General features: G+C 36.9%; 2 protein-coding genes across 2 annotated transcripts; one reads left to right on the top strand and one right to left on the bottom strand.

The window, feature by feature from the left end:
- Window positions 1-17,492: 17,492 nt before the first annotated feature.
- Window positions 17,493-18,205, top strand: LOC108118427 (C-type lectin 37Db-like). The gene has a single exon (XM_017231109.2). It carries the CDS (start codon window positions 17,516-17,518, stop codon window positions 18,143-18,145), a length of 630 nt encoding a protein of 209 aa, XP_017086598.2. The 5' UTR covers window positions 17,493-17,515; the 3' UTR covers window positions 18,146-18,205.
- A 467-nt stretch (window positions 18,206-18,672) lies between these two features.
- On the bottom strand, window positions 18,673-19,670 carry LOC108118426 (accessory gland protein Acp29AB-like). The gene has a single exon (XM_017231108.2). It carries the CDS (start codon window positions 19,437-19,439, stop codon window positions 18,744-18,746), a length of 696 nt encoding a protein of 231 aa, XP_017086597.2. The 5' UTR covers window positions 19,440-19,670; the 3' UTR covers window positions 18,673-18,743.
- Window positions 19,671-19,946: the final 276 nt, after the last annotated feature.

The following is a 19,946-nucleotide window of genomic DNA, read 5'->3' as shown; positions in this document are numbered from 1 at the left end:
GTGAGGGAAGGAAAATCAAAGGATAAGCGGTAGGTACACCAAAAAAAAATGTCCGTCCATTATCTAGTTAAAATATGTATGAAAAGACCTACTTGAAACATTGGCAATCCTTCCTTTTAATTTATATAATTTTTCAAATTGTAATGTGTAAAGCATATAAAAGAATCAAACATTTTTGTTCGTGCACAGGTTGTAGAGCCGAGCCAGTTATTTATTTATGACGTATTTGCCCAGGCTCTAAAAGAGCTGAAGGACGTGGCAGCAGAAATCCGAGATGATGCCTCTGACCTCAGATTTAGTGTGAATAAGATAAGCTATGTGGGACCGTTGTGTAATATATACATATATATATGCTTGTGTGGTGTAAATTGGGGGGTTAAAGGCCAACGAAGCTTGTCTGTGGCTAAAAGCAGCCTTGAACCTTTTGGGCAAAGTCTTTTGAGGGGGCCATTTGGAAAGATTAAAGTTGAAAGCATTTAAGCAATAAGGCAGAAGATTAAGATCCCATATTATCACCATAAATGCCACTCATTACCAGCACTCAACTCCGTTCAATTGGAAATTCATTTGATTGTGATTAATTTCATATAATTTAAGCACATAAAATATTCAACTTCTGTTGCCTCACCGCAACCGATAATTTGCCCACATTTATATGGCAAACATAAAAAGTAAAATCATTATAATGAACATTATATTTGGCGGGCAGAAACAACCAATAACAGCAACATTAAAAATAAGACGAAAAATAAACGCAGGTAAATTACATGGTGGCTGTGGTGCAAAAAGGCCAAAGTACAAAAGCAACAAGCTAAAATGCTGTAAAAACAGAAAAAAAACGAATTTATTTTGTTGGTGCTTGTGATTTATGTGCAATTGAAATGCAAAGGTCAGAGAGACAAAACTGTAAGATACAGAGATAGAAAATACTTCGCTATGAATAAACACAAAAATATTATATTCATTTTTACTTTATTTTAATTGCATTAATACTAACCTACTTTTTCATCCAATATTGAAAAATATTGAAATTATGAGAATATCATTTATTACTATTTCACAAATTTTCCCCGTCATATAGCTGTTTTATTTTCCCAGCTTAAATTGCAAATTCATTAAGCTGAATGTCCAATTAGTTAAGCAAACTGGTCAACAGTTTTACTGTTGCGATCCACATGTCGTATGCGTAATATCCTCGCATTTAATATTTTTAAGCGCCCAAAAGCAGGCCACAATAAAAAAAATCTATATGCTGCTGAAATATTTCACAAATTGATGGCTTTGTTTTGTTCTGAAAAATGCAAAACTCAACTCAACCATTTAAATGCAAACATCAAATGATTGTGGAAAATCTAATTTAATTTCTAATGCCGCGTAAATGTTTTTTTGACTCTCGTTATATTTCGCAAAATTGTTCTAATGCGCTTATTGAACAAAATTCAAATTGAAAACAATCAATTCAAAAGGAAATACCAATAAGTTCACGAAATCGCCTTAAAAAAATATGGAATAAATAGGGAAAGGGAAGTAAGCAGACAGACTTCAATAACTCAAATATCTCTGGCATTTCAGATGCCACAAGGTAAACGAGAACAGAAACAACCATAAGACGACCTTGTCCCAAATTCCCAAATAAAGTTTTCAACCAAATAAAAATGAAAACTTTTTAAATCTTCAAATTGCAGGCAGGCAATAACGTAAATACCTATAAATATGCGCATTACAGAATTCATTTCAACTAGTTTCGTCGAATTCATTTCCATGCAAACTCCCAAAAGTTTTCCGCTGATATTTCCATATTCGTTTTTCCCTCTTCCAGCGCTTGTTGTTAACTAGCCATAAGTACTTAAGTAGCCAATTTACGATGCCGAGGGATGCAATTCAAAAATATTGTCAAGCTGCGAAAGTTTTTTGCAGCAGATATAGAGCGAAAGGATTTATTGCAGAGTTCATTTAATGCATTCATCATAGTTCGTTAATTAAGTACTAATTACAAGAAAGTTTTCAACACCAATAAAGGCTTAACAAGGAATTGAATGATGAAGGATGAATTGTTGATTTCCCAATTTTATTTGTTATAAAATCTCTTTAAAATTCTGTTCCAACTTGCCACACGATTTTTATGCAAGCTAAACTTTAAATACATAAAAAATATATTACAAAAAAGTCAAATAAAAAATCGAGCAAATATGAAAGAAGTTTGAACCCAATCGTACAAGTTTTTCTGCAATATTCCTCAAACTGATATACTTTGATTACGATTAAAGGGAGTGGCGATTTCCACTCCTAAATTGACCGCAATTTTCTTCATTTATGTTAGCCCATTTAACACTCACAAACAAGTCCTTACATGCAATCAAAATTAAACTGAAATTTGTGCTTGTCCACTTTACTAGGGAGGTTTTTTTCTTTTTCCTCACCCACCAATTTTCCAGCATTTTCTCGGACGATTTTCCCTTTGTGACAAACGTGCTGACATTTTTCGCTCGACGCTTCGCATCAAATTAATGCTCGGAAAATATGCATATGCATGTCGGGTAAACGAGTATATTGTAAGCAAAATATTTGCACACGAGGGAGGGGGCGTGGCAGAGTTTTAGGGTGAGTTGGGCGGTGCAGGCATTTGGGGGTGGCGGTGGCAACATGCTAACGAGTGTCACTAATAGCAGCAGTAGCATAAAATGTTTGCTTAACAATGAAAATGCATCGGAAAACTGCGTGCCTTAGTTTTTCCATCCACCTCACCCTCCGCTCGATTCTCCCGCTTTTTCCATTCTACAGACCTAAGCTTAAATGCATATACAAGCTGATGGGCGTGGCAGCCAAGGGCGGTAGGGAAAAGAGAAAAAGAGGGGAAAGGGTGGGCTTACTCCAACTGACATTTAGTTGGCAGTCGGAGCGGCTAAGGCATCACGATGAATGGGAAGCCGTGGCTCCCGCTTTTGGCGCCAGATGCAGGCAGCTTTTAGCCAGGAATACCAGAAACCCAAAGTCTTCTTTCCTACTCCCATTTCTCAGTAAATTTTCCTCCTCCCGACAAAGTGCGTGTTTAAATTCACAAGAATTTACGTGATTTTAAATGAAAATGTCTGCTAGTTGGCTGGTACAACAAACAAGATAAAAGAAAACGGCTGGGAAAAATATCTAAAGAAATCATTTATACAATTTTAATAACAGCTTGCACTTAAGCTTGAATTATTGAAATAAATATATTAAAGCATTGCATTACAACCTTATTTAAACCATAAAAACCTTTCATTTCATACAACATGCATTCTGTGTAAATATTTTTTAATATTTGCATTTAGCAAGAAACCCCAAATAATATTGTTCCTATTTCTGTAAATTTTTCTCCGATTTTTGCATATCTCTGAAAAATTAATATTAAACACTGGCGAACTTATTTATTTTTCTATGGAATAACTCTTTTCCAACAAGTCCGAAGAATTTCCCAGAGTATTGCCCATTATTTATTTAACAGCAAATTGATGAAAAACCTTTCCATAAACAACCAAAATAAAAATCAAAAGAAAAAGCACACAGTTGAATGAGCAAAACTTATTTATGCTCGAAACGAAATGAGATATGAAAAACAAAATGAAAACAAGAACGCAATTTCCCGTATAATTTTCCGTTTTCGTTTTGACCTTTTGCCGTTGAAAAACATGATTGCGAAAAGCAAATCAATATTTTTCGTTAAGCTTGTTTTTCTTTAATCAAAAGCAGTTTCTACAAGCTAAAGGAATCTTATGAAGTTTACACAGTAAGCCACATTAAGCTATTAGGATAATTTAGAGGTCAGAGTGTTTATCGTCACGCAAGGCTGGAAAATGCATTTTCAATTAAAAGTGAAAATTGTTGCATACTTACGTGAACAAAGAAATTTGTGTACTAACTTTAATTGGAACACTGGCAAAATTAGTGGGATGTTTAAACTAGGATAAGGAAAGCTTTTCGATTCATGAATAAAAAATAATTGAATATTATCAAAAAATATGTCCTCCTATATAATTTGCTTTTATTTTTATTACTTTAAGTAAGGATTTAGGGACTTGAATTATAAAATCTTTGTTTTGCGAGCGTGTGAAAAGTGCATAAAATATTCGTTGCTTAAAGACAAGATTTTCCAAGAGATTTTCTGTTTGTTTACATTTTTGCTTCCTTTCCCATGACTGCCCACATAATGAGCTCGAAGCCCGAAGCCTTTTCCCGCGTTGGCGTGACTGAAAGACGTTTTCTTTTAATTTTTTTTTTTTTTTTTTTTGGTGTTATGCGCTAATTGTTTAACTATGAGGGTGGTTATTAAGTTGGACGAGGAACTGGAGGCATGTTAAAAACAGGAAGAGCTAACTACGGTTGCCTGCTGAAGGAGCCTTGATTAAGACAGAAAGAAAGTTGAACTTAATTTAATGAAAACTTGATTTGACTTAATTTTACCAAAACAAATTGGATTTCAAACCTCAAATAGATGCAGAATAATCTTAAAGTTTGAACTTAACTTAAATTTTACATTTCCCTGTCGAATCTGGTTTATGCTAATGTCACCAAATTTACTCAATTGCTAGGCTAATGATATGCAAAATCTATTTACGATAAACAAACGATTCTGTTTTATCAACAAGACAAATTGAGTAGCATTTGAAACAGCCAAGCAAATAACAACAATCCCACCTTGAGCTTTTTTTGGTAAATAAATACTAAGAAAATGGAAAATTTTACGGGCATTTCCTTCTTATCTTAATGTTTGGCTAGGAAGCCTCATCTTTTTGATTTGGAAATTAACAAAAACAAGAGAAATAAAGCTGTAAGTTGTAAATATAAACGTATCAACCTAAATATACCTCTTGTTAAAGGGGGAACTAAAATAATAAAAATTCAATTTTAGCTTTCCAAAATGTAATCCACCTCTTTGACCTGAATATTTCACAACACCGCCCACAAACAAATAAACTTATCTTTCGTTGCAAACCCCCAGAGCAGGCAAAAATGTGGTACGAAATCGGTGGCTATATTGAATGTAGCTAATCAAATAGTTGAACCAGATTCGCAGTTGAACGCTTCATTAGTTTTGACGCAAGTTGGGCGACTTCCCGAGTGCCGCGGACAGGCGACAGCTTCTGCAGCCGAAGAATTGAAATAAATGCGCACTTTCAAAGTCATTTGCAGGCAAATAGTCGCTGCGGGATTTTCCGCACCCAAACACACACATCGGGAAAACTTATCCAGCGCGCTTGAAATTTTTCTTAATTTTTTTCTTCTTTGTCCTTCTGGCACTTCTTGCGCTTTGCTGAGCGGATTTTCCGCACTGTTATTTTTGTCAGGGGGTTTTCATGTCCCCACCGTCTTTAAGCAATTGTTGCTTCGCCTTTCCTTAAACTTCATTCGTGACATTTATTTGCGGTTTTTTTTTTCTTTAGTTTTTTATATTATCCCCCAGCCGGGCTTTTTTCTCTGACTTTCCATTCAAGTGAGTTTTTCTCGTGGCACAGACTTTTCCCTTTCGCAGCGCATTCAAGTACATGCAACTTGTTTTGAGGAACTCCCTCTGTACTTCACAGCTCCTCGTAATACCAGATTTCCACCTTTTCTGCCCATTATAATAAAGGAGTCGAAATGGCACCTTTAGCTTTTGACTTGCTCTTAATGAGGGTATTAAATTAAATACTATACCAAAGCAAAAAAAATATATATTTAAGGAAATTCACCCATTTTTTAAAGGTAAAGTTGAATCAATTAATTATAAAATATAATTAAAAAGTATAAAAAAAGAAAATGTTTTATGTAAAATAAAAATAATGTTTAGCTAAATAAACAATTGATAAAAAAATATTTCTTTAAGAGGTACCCACGAATCGAACCTCCTGCAAAAAGCCGTAGCGTTTTCTTTTAAAATCTTGAGCAAATCTTTGGCGGTTCAATTCACCCGCTTTGCTTTGAGCTTACTCCTAATAAATAAGAAAAGGGAAATAAGGTGCGGCGCTTTGACCAAAAGTGGTAAGCGTTTTTAGCATTCGAGAAAGTAAATTCGTAGCCCAACAGTGATTTGGCAAAAACCACTTTTAATATGTACTCCAAAGGCTCTCGCTGCCGGCAACTATATACTTTGATGATGAATGGCTTTTCTCAGTGCTATAATTTCTGTGAGCTCTGTTGCAGTTTTATATAATAGCCTTTTGGTAAGTGCTCGGCTGTGGAAGTTCACTGAGTGGATTTGTTTTGACTTATTTCGTTGGTCACTTGAGACGGTGATTAGGTTGTCATAATAGTCGGACATTAAAATAGGGTTACTGTTGCACTCACAAAAATGTATTCCATAAAATATTGGTTACTAAGCTCTTAAAAACATTCTTCTTTTCAGCTTAAAAGTTTAAAGTTTACCTAAGGCCGAGATTCTAAGTGCCTTACAAACGCTCTTTTATTATTTTTCTCTCAAATCCTTTTCATGTTTTTCTAACACATTAAAAAAAACCTAAAATCCTTTTAGTTCAAAGAGAAAATCTCCGCAAACACACAACTTTAGCCACTTTTCAGTGCATTTTCATCCAGCAATCTGCTTATCTACTACCATTTATTAGCCCACACACGAGCACTCCATCATGCCTCTATCTAATCTCCATCATTATTCCATATCCCAAGGTATTTGAAAATTTCACTTGGTTCTCCCCGAGGAAAACCTCCATTTTTCCGAAGATGGAAAACCATTTCGATTACCGTTCACCTCAAAAGGTACGTCAGGAATATCAATTTATTATCTAAGCCAGTTTTTTTTGGAAGGGGGTCGCATGGGAGTCAGTCAGCTTGCTTCTCGGTGAATAGAACTTGCCACAAAATGAAAATGCGGTTGCCTTTACGCACTGGCAAACTGCTATCAAATGAGTTGCCTGAAGCTTTAAGCACACTTGGCTGCCACCCCTCCTCAACATCTTTTATTTCCTTTTTTTGGCCAACTCAATTACAGTTTCAATTGCAATTTTAAACATTCTCCTATTCATTTGCATTCATTCGGCGGCAAGCTCTGCAAAAAGCCAACAGCAAACAAAAGTCAAAAAGCTCATCATGTAGCACCCACGATGAGCACACACAGATGCTATGGGCACACACACACACACATACACACATATACAGATATACACACACAGATATACCGGAAAAGCCACAGATACACAAACACACTCAAGGGTTGAGCTCCATTGAGGCAGAAGCTCAAGCTGATAAGGCATTTGAATTTTTTACAGTTGATTTAGTCCCAAAACGAAATGAGGATTTTCACCTGTTGCCAGCTGAAAAGATGTTGAATATTTTGCGGGTTCAACGCCAGCCCACAAAGCCAGGCAACGTGTCAAATGAAGCATACGCCATGTGGGCTGGGCAAAAAAATGTATATAGTACCATATGAAAAAAAAGGGAGTAACGTGCAAAAGGGTAGCAAGATAAGCCGCTCAAGCTAAATGCCAAAATGTAATTAGGAAAACTTTTGCATTAAGATCGCATTAATGCCCAAAATTACAAAAAATAAAAATGTAACTACAGAGGAAGCCAAAAAATCTCCAATTAAAGTTGGGCTTTCAGTCGCTCCTTTCTGGACTCCTCGTTTTATAATCAACTTTTGCCCAAATCATTCGGCTACTGTCTGTGTTGGCAAAGTAGCTTTTTTTTTGCTAAGTAGAACCAAATTTAAAATAGAAAATTTTGGGCAAATAATTCATCAAATATTTTTACTACATTTTCAAAGATTTTTAACCAATTTTAGTTTAGATTTTTCTTAATTTTCTTTAAGTAGTGCCTTAAATTTTCATGTTTTCCTTAGAATCTGTTATTATTTCCCATGAAACCCTAAGTTTATTATGTACTCAATTTACTTTTTCCCTAATTTACAGTCAACACTGTTTAGAGTTCATCGCGAGTCCCCTTAGATCCACTTTGCTGTTGTTGCAGTCAAGTTTGTGAAGTTTTGAAAAATTGATTGCATAATGCGACACAACAACTGAAGTTGATGAGCAGCGACAGCAGATGAAACAAGGGTATGATGGAATAAGAGGAGAGGCGAGAGGTAGGTTAGTGCTGTAGAGCCGCGAACAGAAACGCTATGGATGAACTGACAACGATGAAGGGGGCAGAAAGCTGACGCAGTTATGGGATTGAAAAACTTGCGAAAATCTGCTTAAAGAAAGGAAAAACAGCAGAAATGATAAGCGAAGTTGATGTTTTTAAATAATATCACTATAAATTTTCCTGAATTATTAATAAAATGTATAAAAGGTACACAACTTTTAAGAATTTAGTCTTAAAAATATAGAAACACACGTATCGTTGAAATAAGACCTATCAAGAATCTACATGTAAGGTCTAACAATTTAAAGCAGCTTTTCTTAGTTTTGCAAAAATGCCTTGTCATTAGATTTCCATTACGTCAAAACTAACCGCATAAACCTCATCATCACTGCAACTACTAACTCGTACCGCGACTCTGTGGCAAAAAAAAAAGCATCGCCACCTCATCATCAGGCAACGTCATCTTCTGTCATGTTCGCGCAGACTTTGGCCGCGGTCGATGTTGCTGCTGTCGCTTACAGCAACAACGTGACAGCTGTTGGTGCAACAACACCGAACTGATGCACAACAGCAGCAAGCAACAACACCGCGGATGGCAAGTGGTAGTCATAACAACAATGCCGTCAACACCAAGCGCCATTCGCAGCCTCTCAACTTCATCCAGCCCTTGGTACTTATTATAGTTGCCGTTGCCGTTGCCGTTGCTGATGCTGTTGCTGCTGCACTTGGGTGTTGCTGCTGTTGCAAGCAACAAATTGCAACAGTCTGTGTCTGCAAATTGCCACAGAGACTGGGAAATCAGATGGCAGGGAAGTCAACATGAAGAAAACTCTTGTTTGCCAATAATGAAATGCAATATATTTGCATCCCAGCGAAATCATTCATTGAGCAACAGAAATTACTTATACTTTTCCTGATGAAAATGAAGAGCCATAAAAATTAATTGGAAAATGAGAGTGTATCTATATGGAAAGTCTGAAGAGCAATATATTTTGTATTCCTAACTATTTGGGAACATGTTTTATTCTTATGGAAATGTAACAGCAATCTCTCCTTAAGCACTGAAACGTGAACCACTTCCCCACTCCCTTTCCAAAAAATCTCTTCCTTCAAAAGATCAGTGAAAACCCATCAGCCAGCAATTTTGGTATCTCAAGCACTATCAAATTTAGCCATTCAACCCGCAATTGCGATTCGGGCAGCCAACAAATAAAAGCATCAATAACCTTTCACTCGCCGTAGGAAAAGCCATCAACTTTTCATTTTTTGGCCATCCAAATAATTGCCAACCGAAAGCCCTCATCAGTCATTTTTCTTTCCCCCACTCCCACCCAAAATTTGTGAACTCTTTTTGCGGCCTTTGTCTTTTCCTTGAAGCGATTTGTAATGCAACACTTGCCAACCGAAAGTCATAAAATCGGAAATCCATGCAAACCCTAAACCAATAATTTCCATCATGATGATGCAATAACAACCGGGATGACTTTCCGAATAATTGCTGTCCAGCTAAATAAAAGAAAAACACAGAAACATTTCCCAGCATAGAAATTGTTTGCTCAGCAACCGAAAAAAGGAATAACCTGCAGGCCAAATCATCCATCAGATTTAGAAGATTTCTATTTTCTGTGTTTGCCTCCCAGGGCCTAAATAACCATTCCGGATATCCACAGCAATTACATACTCGTTGATAAGGAGACTGGTCAGACACTGAGAAAATTGGAAGTACTCTTTATTTTTCCAAATATTTTAATGACATTATATTCTTCAAATTTCAGAAATCAAATTTATCATCATAAAATGATAATAAAGGTGGGTGGACAGCTCCAGCTCATCCAAAAAATGTCAAAAAGAATGCAGCACCCAAAACCAAAATCGTGTTGCATACTGTTGGATTACCTTCTAGGAGGTTAAAAAACTTCAACGGGGTCTGCACCTACCACTTTTATTAATCCTAAATTTGTAGTAAAATTTCCCCAAGTGTTAAGATAGCCATCGTTATAGCTACACAAACGGCATTGCTCCGATGGTGATGAGGATAATTCAATACGCTCAAGATGGCCGCAAGTGTTGCACTTGACGACACCAGACGCAGAGACAAGGATACTTCGTGATGGTTGGCAAGGCTGTAGGATGGGGTAGGGGCACAAAAATCGGGTTGTAAACATGGCATAAAGCATGACAGGGATAACAATGCCGATGACATAAACACGAACAATGGGCGGGAGCTGGCGGACTTTGCCTTTCAGGGATCGGGATTCGGTCTGTGTCCGATTCATCTGCCTGAATGGACCAATTGTCTGCCTCCTGTCCCGGTCCATATTTCTGTCCGATATAACATTTCCCTTGGCGCTCCTCGGTTTGTCGGATGAAACACTTTCCCATTGGAGCTAATGAATGTCATGAACAGTGGCGAACAATTGGACAGACCAACGTGGGTCGCTCCGGGGGTTTTTCGCTTGTGGACCGGACGGAAGTCTTGGAAGGTAAAATATTGCCCAACAAGGCAGCTTAAAAGTTGTCGTTAAATATTAAATCAGTTTATCTGGCGACAGTAGTCTAAGTTTAAAAGAAATTAAACTAAAAAAATTAAATAAAACCGTCATACATTTATTAAAAATATTTATTTAATTCTTCAATAACTACCCTCGTTCCCACACAGTGCTGACCATTATTCTGTTGACGATTATTATATGATAATCATGGCATTCGTATTTATGGCACATGGATTTCGAAGAGGCTTTCTGTCACAAGAAGAAATGAAGACACAAAGCTTCAAGTGTTTCTCTGATGGGAGGATGGGGGGATGGGAGGAAAATTGGAAATACACAATGTAAAGTTCTTAAGACATTTTTAATATTAAAAGCCAGTGGGAAAGATACATTAAGATACATACAACTTAAGTAGAGAAACAAAAAATCAAGAAATATATAAAATACTATTTTTTATTTTATAACCCATTTTATTTAATATTTTTAGAAACTAACATATGATACTTATATTTTTCAGTGTATTGAATGCACTCGTTGAACAATGGAAAATGGACAAGGCTAAGCCGATGGGACATTGAACATAGCTCACCGCACGATTCAATGCGATCGGGTGTAACATATATCCCCCAAAATGTCAGACTTGTCCCACTCAGTGCCTTGGTATATGTGTAGGCATATGTGAATGTTGTGTAAGTGTGTGAGTGGGCCAAAGTATTGGCCATGTCAGGGAACCTGTCAGAAAAGCAAAAAGGAGGTTCGAGCCATGAAGGTGGCTTCCACACGTCACAGGCATAATTGAAAATTGACAGTTTATTGCCATAGACACGCCCACTTTTGGCCTCCTGGCCTTGTTGGCCATGATTAAAATAACAAAAGCACGCAAACACACACAGAGGCACAGGAACACACCATAGTACACACTCACACTCATTTGGGGACGAAAATGTCAGTGAATGAGCTTTAATTTCGACATAATAGCTGGCAAATTTGGCATTGTTCGTTGTTGTTGAGTTGGTGGAAATTCGGGTGGTTTAGTGGCCAAAAAGTGGGTGGTTACGGATCAGATATACTACAAGCCGCTCTATTATTTTGCGGTAATTGGTTTTGTTTTCGCAATTTCAATTGTTATTGCTGCTAGCGTTAGGAGGCTGCTGCTGTTGCTGTTGCTGTTGATATTGCTGTTGCTTTTGCTAATGTATGTGGCTATTACTGATATTGTTTGTTGGCATTGCTTGTTTCTTTGATCCGAACAAATTTAACCCATGTTAGCCACATTAGAGCCTATGGAGATGAAAATTCTGCAGCATGTTTACAATGTTGCTGCAGTTACTTAAATTGTTTCTAATTATATGAATCGATGTGGCTTAGAAACAAAATTTTGTTTCTCAAAAGTATTAAGAATTAAATCCCACTTTGATTAAATTCAAACACAAGAAGAAAATATCCAACATTAAAGCCTTCCATCCACACTTTCCTTTTTTTTTTGATTGCACAACATTTTTTGCGTTGCAACGCTGTTGGTTGCCCCACCATTGTTCCGTCTGAATTTCCCTTTGTTATCCCAGGGGTGGCAAACTGTTGAGCGGCTTTTGTACAGACCACAACCAACCGCCCACCTTTTGAATATTTGATGTTCTACTTAACCACAACGGCAAACATACACCAACCCCAAAATCAACGCCCAAAAATTTATTTGCAGACAGGTGTCGTGTTTATGGTTAAACATTCGCCTGGGAATTGCAATTGTAATTGAGGGTCTTTTGTTTGGGCTTGTTTGCAGCTACTGTATGGGGTAATTACTGGCTTATATGCCATGCAGGGAAATTGAATTAGGCTAAGCACACGTTCTAAAAAGGAAAGTTAAAGGATTAGCTTGATCAAGGACGTCGACTGGGTGATTGTGGTGGTCAACTTTTTCGTTGCCTTTAATTTGCAACTTTTGAGTTGTCCTGTAATCATTGCCGGGGAAAACTGAAAAGAAACTGAAACTCTCTGAGGAAAAACTGAAGTGAGGGCATAGCGAAAAACTTTGGCGCCAAGACGACATTTTAGGCCAACTCAAGGCAAAAGTTTTCCAAAAGAGAAAACAGTAAGGCCAACAACAGGGCCTGTTGAGTGGGAGAGGAAAATTAGAGGAACAGCTGGGAGGATGCCAGAATGCCCCCAGAAACTGTAACATATTTGCATAAATTTCGGGTGTCCCCACAGAGTATTCAAGTTGAAAGCCTGTCAAAAAACGACGAGGAAAATGGCAAGGCTCGGTGGGAAATTTCCTATCTAACAAGTTTGAAGTTTTCCTCGTTTCTTTGGTTTTATTTGAAGGTGGGTACGAAAAATTAGCAAAGACGCGACTTGAAAAAGTGACAGCAGCGACTCAGTTCAAAGTTGAAATCATGAGAATTACTTGGCGGAAAAGTTTTATTTTGTATTTTCCCCCACATTTTTTTTTTTGTATTTTCTCGGTGAAAGGTGCAAGATGAGTTTGCTACACAAATTATTTGTCATTATGCATTTGTGAAAATGTTTTCAGTTTACATGTACCCACAATTTATTTATTGCTCGTGCTCGCTGTTGTTTACCTATGGAAATTTGTTTGGCTTTTTTTGGGGGTCTTTTGATTTATGCATTATGTAAACGATTTTCAACCTCGGCCCACGAAAATCATTTGCCATAGCAACAAGCTAGATTAACATTGGAAATTGATTGATGAATCGATGCTAGCATCTGGAAGTCTCGGCTTAAGTACAGAATAGTCAAATAGTAAAGAGAACACAATGATGATTAAGGTAAAAACCAAAATCAACTACAAATTTAAACTAAAATCTTAAAAATCTGCTCAACTTAGCCGCATCTTTTGTTCTCTTCAAATGACAGACCACAACTTCTTAATTCCGAAGCCACTTTACAACTTTAACCCCACACAGCCAATTGACATAAAAACTGTGTGACAAGTGCCGACTTAGGACAAATCAAAGTCAGCTCAGCTCGTCTCATCTCATGGAGCATTTCAAATTGCAATTAGCCACAACAAGTCAGAGCGATTAAGCCCTGATTTTGCTGGCTTAAATGGAGGGAAAGAGACAGAGATTAAGGAACAGAGAGAATTGGAGACAATGGAGAAAATATATCCAAATGGAGGTAATAAACGTGCGATTACAAACCTCCCTGCTAACGTAGACGTCGAGGAATTGTCGCATTGACAAGCTCAACCGAAGCCAAGCACGCACATGTACTGGTGAAAAAATATTGAATTAATAAAACTATAAATTAAGACAATAAAGAAGATGTAATGTATATCTTTTACAATGATTTAAAATCATCTTTAAATAGTGTCTAAAAGTATGCAACAATATTTTTCATCTTAAGAGACCTTTATTTACAAACTATCTTTAAACTATGTTTTTTCCTAGTGCACAGAAAAAGATGGGAAGACAGAGAGGGAAAGAGAAAGACAATTGCAACTGCGACAGAGAGGGAGATAGGACATTAAACAATTTGTTTCACATTTGTGGAACCTTTTGTCCCTCACCATTTTCCCCTTGGCCAACATGAAAACTTTTGCCAGACTTCGTCTTGACTGTGTATAAAGATATCTGTGTCTGTGCATGTGTGCAGTATCTGTGTTTTAAATATCTGTATGCGGTATAGCCAAAAAAGTATCTGTATGTGTAACTTGTATAACATTACAAAACGGTACACATGTGCAATCTGTCTACGGTTAAATTTGTTACGTTGCACGCCATGCGAACATAAAAAGTGCATTTCCAACTTGGCACCATTCGACACTAAAGATTGCATGGAGAAAATCGTCCCGTGCCGTCCCCTTTCCTTTCCTTTTCTGACCCCTTTTTCCCTAGCTCAGTTTTTCCCACATCCCGCACCCTTTCACCTTTCTATAGTTTCGTATGCAAATTGTCGTTTAAGGTAAAACACGTGACCCTTGTGCGACAATCACTTCATAGAATATTTAAGAACACGGATTTCGTTTACAGCTGGCAAGCTGAAAATTCGTTTTTATCTTGAATTATTTTGAGAGACTTTTGTTATGTTTTGCTATTTTATTTTACTTTTCAAATAATAATAATAAGATAATACGATTTATACAGTTAATTTTTTTAATAGAATTTTCCTTTCTAATGTTATTTATCTAATTTTCAATAAAAATCATGGTACAATAATTTTCAGGAATTTTGGCTTTGAGTGAGTCTCAGAGCAGATTGTAATCTAGCCAAAGCTGCTTAATGAAATTCCAAGTATCAATTACTTAAACCTTTTGCATCCAGAAGGGCAGCCACAATTTAATTTGCAACACAGTGGCAGCTGGGCTAGGAGCATCTTTAAAATGGAATATAAAACGTGGCATTCTGCTAAATTGCACAACGGAAGCAACAGTAAACGAGTCAACGAATGAATCCCAGAGTTAAAGTTACATATGCATTCTCTCCACGCTGTTTCTATATCTTTCCCTTGCCCTATTGCCATCTCTTTTCCATCCCGCAAGTTGTCGTCGTTTCAAACTGCCAACAGCTAAAAGACTTTGGCTAACTGGGGGAAAAAAAGGTCCGCAAAACACATGAGTCTAAAAATTTTTTGATTTGGATGAAAATTTTAAACACGCTCAAAATTTTCAAAAATAAATTGAAATTATTAAGGAAGACACATTAAATAATAACAAAAATTAAACACCAATTAATGCCGACAATTACTATGAAGGAACAACCCTCTTGGAAGCCTAGACTTGCTATATTAGAAATCCAACAAACTCTAGTGTCAACAAAATATTGTGAAAAAAAATGGGGGAAAAGAGGGAAAACTGCTGCAACAGTCAAAAGCATTATCATGGAATCTTTTTGCCAAAAGTTCAGAAGGTAAAAACCAAAATGAAATGCAGTCAAGTGCTTGGGACTAAAATACTATTCTGATCTCAAAAAACTTATTTAAGATTAAAGATGTGACACAAGCCAAATCACCCTTCAATGGTAGTTGATCAAAAGCAGTTGATTGAATGAATATTTGAATATAAGCTGATTAAGAATAAAATTGAATATTAATAGGATAATTACACATAAATATAAGCGTATATTAAAGTACAAAAACAGTAAAATTGAATTACCATAATAAATGTGTTTCTCTATCACTTTCACGCCTTTTAATTGTTTCCAAATTATTTCAATCACACAAGCTTTTCAATGCAAACAAGATTAATCGGTATAATTAAATTAGTTATTTATTAACAATTGATTACACAAAGCTGTTTTGCTATCGAAATAATTCACTTTTGGTTAGCTTATTGGCTATTTAAATTTGCACAACTAGTCTGTAGTTTAAAGCAGTTTAATAGCTGCATAAATGAGGTAAGTGAACTTGCCATATCTGTTGGTTACGCATTAATCCTGCTCAAGAACATCCAGCCAAATATCTCTGTATCAATATATATGTGCCCTTAACATGGCTTCACCTTGTGCTGCTTAAACTCGAACAAATTAAATCAATTCTCCATCACGCATACGCCATGTAGACCATAAATTCCATTCCTCGCCCGCCATGAACAAAGTTCCATGAATGAATATACGAGTTTATATATATAGATATATGTGCAGCATCAAGTTGCACAACAACCCGTGAACAAAGTAAAGCATAGTTAGTAGTCTAGAATTTTTTCTTCGTAGGGTTTTATTTTGGGGGCTAAGCTTACACGGTTGTGGCGTTTAACAAAGTTGAAGGCAACCGCAGGTTTTTCCAGCATATGTGTGTGAGAAAAAAGGACAGAAGGACCAGAGAAGGGTGATGCGTTGGATTCCACTACAAACTGCACTTTTCCTTGGCAGCTTCAGAAACTTTTTGGCCATGACTAAGAAACTTTTTGGTACCACCCAAAAAAGCCAGCAACAACATTTTCAATTGTTGCACTTGCCAGTGTCTTAGAGTCTTATTATATCTCCGGATTTTACCCAAAGGGCTAGCAATTAAATCTGTGGCCAAACTGTGCGCCAATTATAAGAGCACATAATTTTGGTTCAAACGTTTTTCAACTCCCTTTTTTTTTGTTTTCTTGTTTTCCCCCTACCGATCCGGAAAGGCTTTTAAAGGATGAGATAAATTTCACGCTTAAAGCGCCACCGTTTTGAGCCACATCCTGGGCCACAAATTCAAACAAAAGGAAAGGCAAACTTTGCTTGTTTGTCGTGTTTGGTTTTTGGTCGACAACTCTCCAATTTGTGAAACAATCCAACCGTAAATGTCGGCCTCTCTCTGACAACTGCAGTGCTTAAAGCGCTTTAATTAAGTTCGACTTGAGCCGGATTGGTGGTACAAGTTTCGCCCACAAGAACCCTTTTCCAGAAAAGCCGATTGAAAGTTGCGAAAATTGGTGTCAACACCGGTGGCCACATGACTGGCAAGCACCAACTATCCCAATCCGATTCTCTGATTTTCTCCTTCAGCTGCAAGTTTTTAGTACGAGAATTTCATTAAGAACTTTTTCGACTGTTTGTCATTTACGAGGTGTGTCAATTGCAGGGTATCATCTCCTTTAAACAGTTAGTCACACCGTACACTTTTCAAGTAGTTTTAAAAATGTTTAACACCTTTGATATATTTGAAAATTAGTACATACTTAATCGTCACCTTTAACGATTTCTTAGACAACGATTTCTGTAAACAATATTTGCGAAAACCGGGACATTTTTTAATAATCACTTTCAAAGATGACTCACAAATGCCAATTATAGTAACCCTAAGCGTCCAAGAATTCAAAGCGATAATGCGGATTCGTCGGAATGTATATAAACAACTCTTATCAGCCAGAGAGCTGTTTGGAAAACTCTCCTATCACCAATCCAATAACAGAGAGTAAATCTGAGAAATGACTTATTGGTATTAATGCATCGGATGAGCACATAAAAGCTAGCCACCGATCGCAGAATCATTTAGTAATCTCCTCAACTCAAATACCCAAACATTAGACATTTACAATGATCGGATTAGTAGAAGTTGTATTTTTTGCAATAATTGCAACAAGTTTTGATCAATCTGTGGCAAATCCGGGCCTTCAAACGGCCTGTGACGAATCCTGCGTAAGGACACTGCAACCCATGCTGGATCTCATAATAACCCGGCAGACTCGAATGAATAACTGCGAGAAGAACAATTTGAATGAGAGGCAGATAAGAATCGATGCTCAACTGGACGATTTGCATACTAAAATCGCAGAGTTTACTTCTAGCTATGAAAAGCATGGCTCACGGTTCTTCTACATCGAGAAGAGAAAAAAAGAGAATTGGTTTTCGGCTGCAAACATTTGCCGGAAACAAGGTAGCTACCTTGCCAATATCCGGAGTGCAGAGGAGCTTACGCTAATTTCGACCAGGCTTAATCAGGACTCTGAATATTGGCTGGATATCAACGATTTGTCCAAGAAAGAAGAGTATGTTTCTTCGTCCTCTGGAAAGTTGGCCACCTTTTTGGATTGGCATGCCGGCGAACCCAATGCTACGGAGGTCAGCGAAACACACTGCGTTTCACTTTTAAATGGAAAAATGAAAACTAATTTATGTAAATCCAAAAATTATTTCATTTGTCAGGCAATTGATGATGTATTGTAAATGGTTTAATGTTGATAGCTTAAAAATTGTTACTGAAAATAAAGTTAAATAAAATCTCAATTATTTTTCAATTCTTCAAGCAATATTGTTTTAGGATAAGAAAAATGTCAACAGAAATTTATTTCTGTAAATTTAATTCGCTGTTCTTATTAAAATTGACCATTTTAAAAATTGGCATTATATCGTATAAATCTATGAATTATTATTATACCCGTTACTAGTAGATTAAAAGGGTATATTGTATTCGTTAAAAAGTATGTAAAAGGTAGAAAAAGGTATCCTTTAAAGTATATATATTCTTGACCAGGATCAATAGTCGAGTCGATTTAGGGATGTACCTCTGTCCGTATGAACGCTGAGATCAAAGAAACTATAAGAGATACTAAGTTGAGCTACAGCAGGCAAATTCTTGAAATGCCTACGTACCGTAAGTTTATTTCAGAGTCCTAAAAAACCAAAATCGCTAGATCCTAGGACTTTTCACTATTATTTTTATATATAACTAAAATAAAAGGTACAGGGGTGCATTTAATTTAAAAAATTATATATATTTTTAAACTTTGCATAAAAGACTTTTACATTCTTAACTGTGTTTCTGTTAATTGCCGGCCTGGCAAATAAAAAGACTTCCAGTGTTACAATGGCTATCGTAGTAGTAACCATTGTACAGAAAAATACAATGCTGAAAGTTTTCATAGTTATCAGGTTCGCCGTAACCCCAGTTGAGATATTTTGCCGGCTGACCGGAACTTGAGTGCACGAACTCGCCCTCGTTAGCCAAGTCATGTGTATCAAGCCAATAGACTTCCCGGTATTTGAGATGCTCCTCGATGTTGTACTGCTCTGTGCTACTCTCGATCCTCGCCAGATGAGCTCCCATCTGACGACAAGCGTTCGAAGCCCCATGCCAATTCATCCTGGTGCTGTTCTCAATATAATAGAATTTGGAGCCGATCTGCTCAAAGTTCGGTGGTATAACGACGTTCGTCTTGGCCTCAGGTAAACCTTCAGTGTTTGATAGTCTGACCTGAAGATCCTTTAGTTTATTTTCTATACTTTTCTGTGCATCTGCCACACCTTCTAGTTGATTCTTTTCGCAGGCATCCCACTCATTCTGGCGAGAAGCTACGTGATTCAGCATTGCTTGCAGGGCCGTAAAACAGCATCCATTCAATTGGGTTGTCAACTGTGATATTGTACCTCCTTCAAGAGCCGGTCCCTCAGTGGTGGCAGTCGGATTTCCATAGGAATTTCCAATCATTATAGCGGAAAACAAAATTGCGAGCCACAGCATTTTGAATGCTCTCCAAACAACGTTGAGAATGCAACTGATTTCGCATCTGTCGTATTGTAACGACTATATATATTCTCCTGATGTTGGATTTACCAGTACACTTTCAGATAATCCGACTATATTTAGATGAGCGATTCTAGCGTTCTACGTATTGCTCAATTATTGATGAGCACTGCTGAGATTACATTTCTATAACTTTAGAATCATCATCTGAATAGGCTTTTTCAAAGAATCTCGGCTTCGCGAAAGCTCCTATCTCCCAAACAATGAAATCAACAAGAATATTGTTAAATTTTTCCATTTAGTAAATCAAATTTAATAACAACAATTATATTTATTAAGAATCCGCACAAGACTTATTTTTTTAATATCCAATCAGAGACATCCAGACCGAATATATCTAATAAAAGCTCATCTAAAATTGGCCCGTATTGCGATACTGTCTTCTCAATCAGATCATCTAGGGATGATGTTCCATTAAACGTACTTCCATCAACGTCCTTTGCT

Source organism: Drosophila eugracilis, unplaced genomic scaffold (assembly GCF_018153835.1).
Source record: "Drosophila eugracilis isolate 14026-0451.02 unplaced genomic scaffold, ASM1815383v1 contig_1197, whole genome shotgun sequence".
Classification (NCBI taxonomy): Eukaryota; Metazoa; Arthropoda; class Insecta; order Diptera; family Drosophilidae; genus Drosophila; species Drosophila eugracilis.
The sequence above is the reverse complement of the archived record's forward strand: the minus strand, read 5'-3'. Positions and strand labels throughout refer to the sequence as shown.

Excerpts from the sequence above, each read along its gene's own strand:
- LOC108118426 (XM_017231108.2), bottom strand. The coding sequence starts at position 19,439 with ATGCTGTGGCTCGCAATTTTGTTTTCCGCTATAATGATTGGAAATTCC.
- LOC108118427 (XM_017231109.2), top strand. The coding sequence starts at position 17,516 with ATGATCGGATTAGTAGAAGTTGTATTTTTTGCAATAATTGCAACAAGT.